The sequence below is a fragment of the Rhagoletis zephyria genome, unplaced genomic scaffold, assembly GCF_001687245.7.
Source record: "Rhagoletis zephyria isolate East Lansing unplaced genomic scaffold, Rhagoletis_zephyria_1.1 Rzeph_scaffold_46591, whole genome shotgun sequence".
In the NCBI taxonomy this organism is placed as follows: domain Eukaryota; kingdom Metazoa; phylum Arthropoda; class Insecta; order Diptera; family Tephritidae; genus Rhagoletis; species Rhagoletis zephyria.
Window position 1 is genome coordinate 1 of NW_016203646.1, and position 2,300 is coordinate 2,300.

The window sequence follows — 2,300 nt, forward strand, 5'->3', positions numbered from 1 at the left end:
TAGCTGTAGGGTCAGACATTTCATTGCCAGATGAAAAAGTCGTGGGGTCGTCTTTGTTCATATTTTTTTTCCGCGTAACNGTTTACCAAAGTTATGTGCTCGTCTGCGGATAGTATTGCGCGTATCTGTTCTGGGAGATTTCGGAGCCATAACTGCTTTAGGAGCTCGTCTGTTACTGGGGTAGCTGCCGCCCTGGTCCGCATTTCGGCTAACAACTGCGACGGCTTGCGGTCGCCGAGTGATAGGTCGCTGAGCAGCTTTGTCAATTTTGTGTGTGTGCTGTCGGCGAATTCATTGATAATTCGGGCCTTAAGATTGTCGTACATTTCGTTTCGTGCCGGTGGATTTGTGCGGAAGTCGGCTAGCTTGTACATAACGCGCGTGGGCAGTTGTCCGATTATGGTGTAATACCGTTTTTTATCGGATACGATGTCTGCCGCTTCGAAGGCCGCCTCGACTTGCCAGAACCATAGGTCCGTATGCTCCTCGACGAAATCTGGGAGCTTAACCTTCCCTGGGTCGAGCGTGTCCACCCGCATTTGTGCCGGGTTAGCTGTAGGGTCAGACATTTCATTGCCAGATGAAAAAGTCGTGGGGTCGTCTTTGTTCATATTTTTTTTCCGCGTAACTCGTATCACGTCGGGGTCACCAGTATGGTATTTATTGTGCGATGCCTAATAATAACGTTTATTTAATCGGATTTAACTTACAAGATACTTGCTTTATTTGGTGGTGGTGGTGTCACAAAACGGAAAGAAAAGAAAATTCTACATAATGACAGATCGCTTTTTCGCGGTGCTGCCAGACGGTTTAATCCATGGTAAAATAATAAGTGTTGCCAGTCTTCGGACGATGATGCTGCCGTCTGGTTTTGGGTGTGTTCACCTACTAAACCGCCACAATTTTAATATTAACCTGAATATAATGTCGACATATAGTAAGAAACTGAATGAGATATTCGCCTATCAGGCAATGAAACTGTTAATTAACTTTAATACTAGGGTTACTGAATATTCCGAAACACTGATCGACTTATTGTACTCGAACGCAAAGGTAGTGTCATGTGAAAAAGCGGAGGAACATAGAATATCGGATCATGAAACTATAATGTTCAAATGCGATATAAAAAAACAAAGCCCTATCAGTAAACTGTCTGAAATAACATCGTGGGATGGGTACAGCCCAGACAACCTTATAAATCTTTTGCGACAATGCACCTACGCTGACCTGAATAGTCTCAGTCCTGATGGTATGCTCGAACATATTAATAACTGTTTGATTTCGAGTATGAAAAAACTAACTTCTCGTGTACAAAAGCGGGTCAAAATCCGAAATAAATGGTATGACAGACAATTGAATGAAACTAATAAAGAAAAATATAGGTTACACCAAAGGGCAGTGATCACTGGTGATTGGGTAGAATACAATGAAATAAAGAAAGCGTATAAAAAAAATGATTAGAATTAGAAAAATACAATATATGGAATACAAGGTGGAAATTAATAGAGGTGACAGTCGTTTAATGTGGAAACATTTGAAGAATATTGTCAATAATGCGGATCACAAAGAAAATATCAAAGAGGTTCGAATCAACGGTAAAATATATAGCAATAGTACTGAAATCGCTGACCAGTTAAACAATTTCTTTGTTGATAGTATCATCGATATAAATAGGAATATAAAAAACATTAATTATGATCCGATTCAACAGGAAAATGATCGAGGGACCTTTAAATTTTGTGAGATTAGTACAGATGATATTATCCATATAGTAAAGTTCAAGATAAAAATTGGTGGAAATAATTTATTATCCGAGGGTGTAATCAAAGACTCCGTTGAATACATGGGTTACTTTTACGCCCTATTAGTAAATAAGAGCCTTCAGTTGGGAATAGTTCCGACAGAATGGAAAACTTCGAGCAATGTCCCTATAAAAAAGGTCAAAGACACCATAAAATCGGAGGAGCTCAGGCCAATAAACACCCTTCCCAACATAGAAAAAATACTGGAAACTATTAAACTATATTGAGTCAAATAAAATACTCATTAAGGAGCAGTCAGGTTTTAGGGCTAATAACTCATGCGAAACAGCTCTAAACTTGATCTTATCACATTGGAAGGACGACCTGAACTCCAAGAAAACTATCTTGGCGGTGTTTGTGGACCTTAAGAGAGCCTTCGAGACAATCGACAGGGAAATAATGCTAAAAAAATTCGAATATATTGGTATAGAAAACATCGAACTTACATTGTTCCGTAGTTTTCTTTCTGATAGGAAGCAACAAACGGTGATTGGCACA

At 39.5% G+C, this 2,300-nt stretch overlaps 1 protein-coding gene across 1 annotated transcript; it reads right to left on the reverse strand.

The window, feature by feature from the left end:
• Positions 1-86: 86 nt before the first annotated feature.
• Positions 87-569, reverse strand: LOC108355525 (uncharacterized; the record flags this gene model as incomplete). Its single annotated transcript, XM_017606684.1, has 1 exon — positions 87-569. A coding segment is annotated over exon 1 (483 nt), but the record flags the coding sequence as incomplete, so codon positions are not given.
• Between the last annotated feature and the right edge of the window lie 1,731 nt (positions 570-2,300).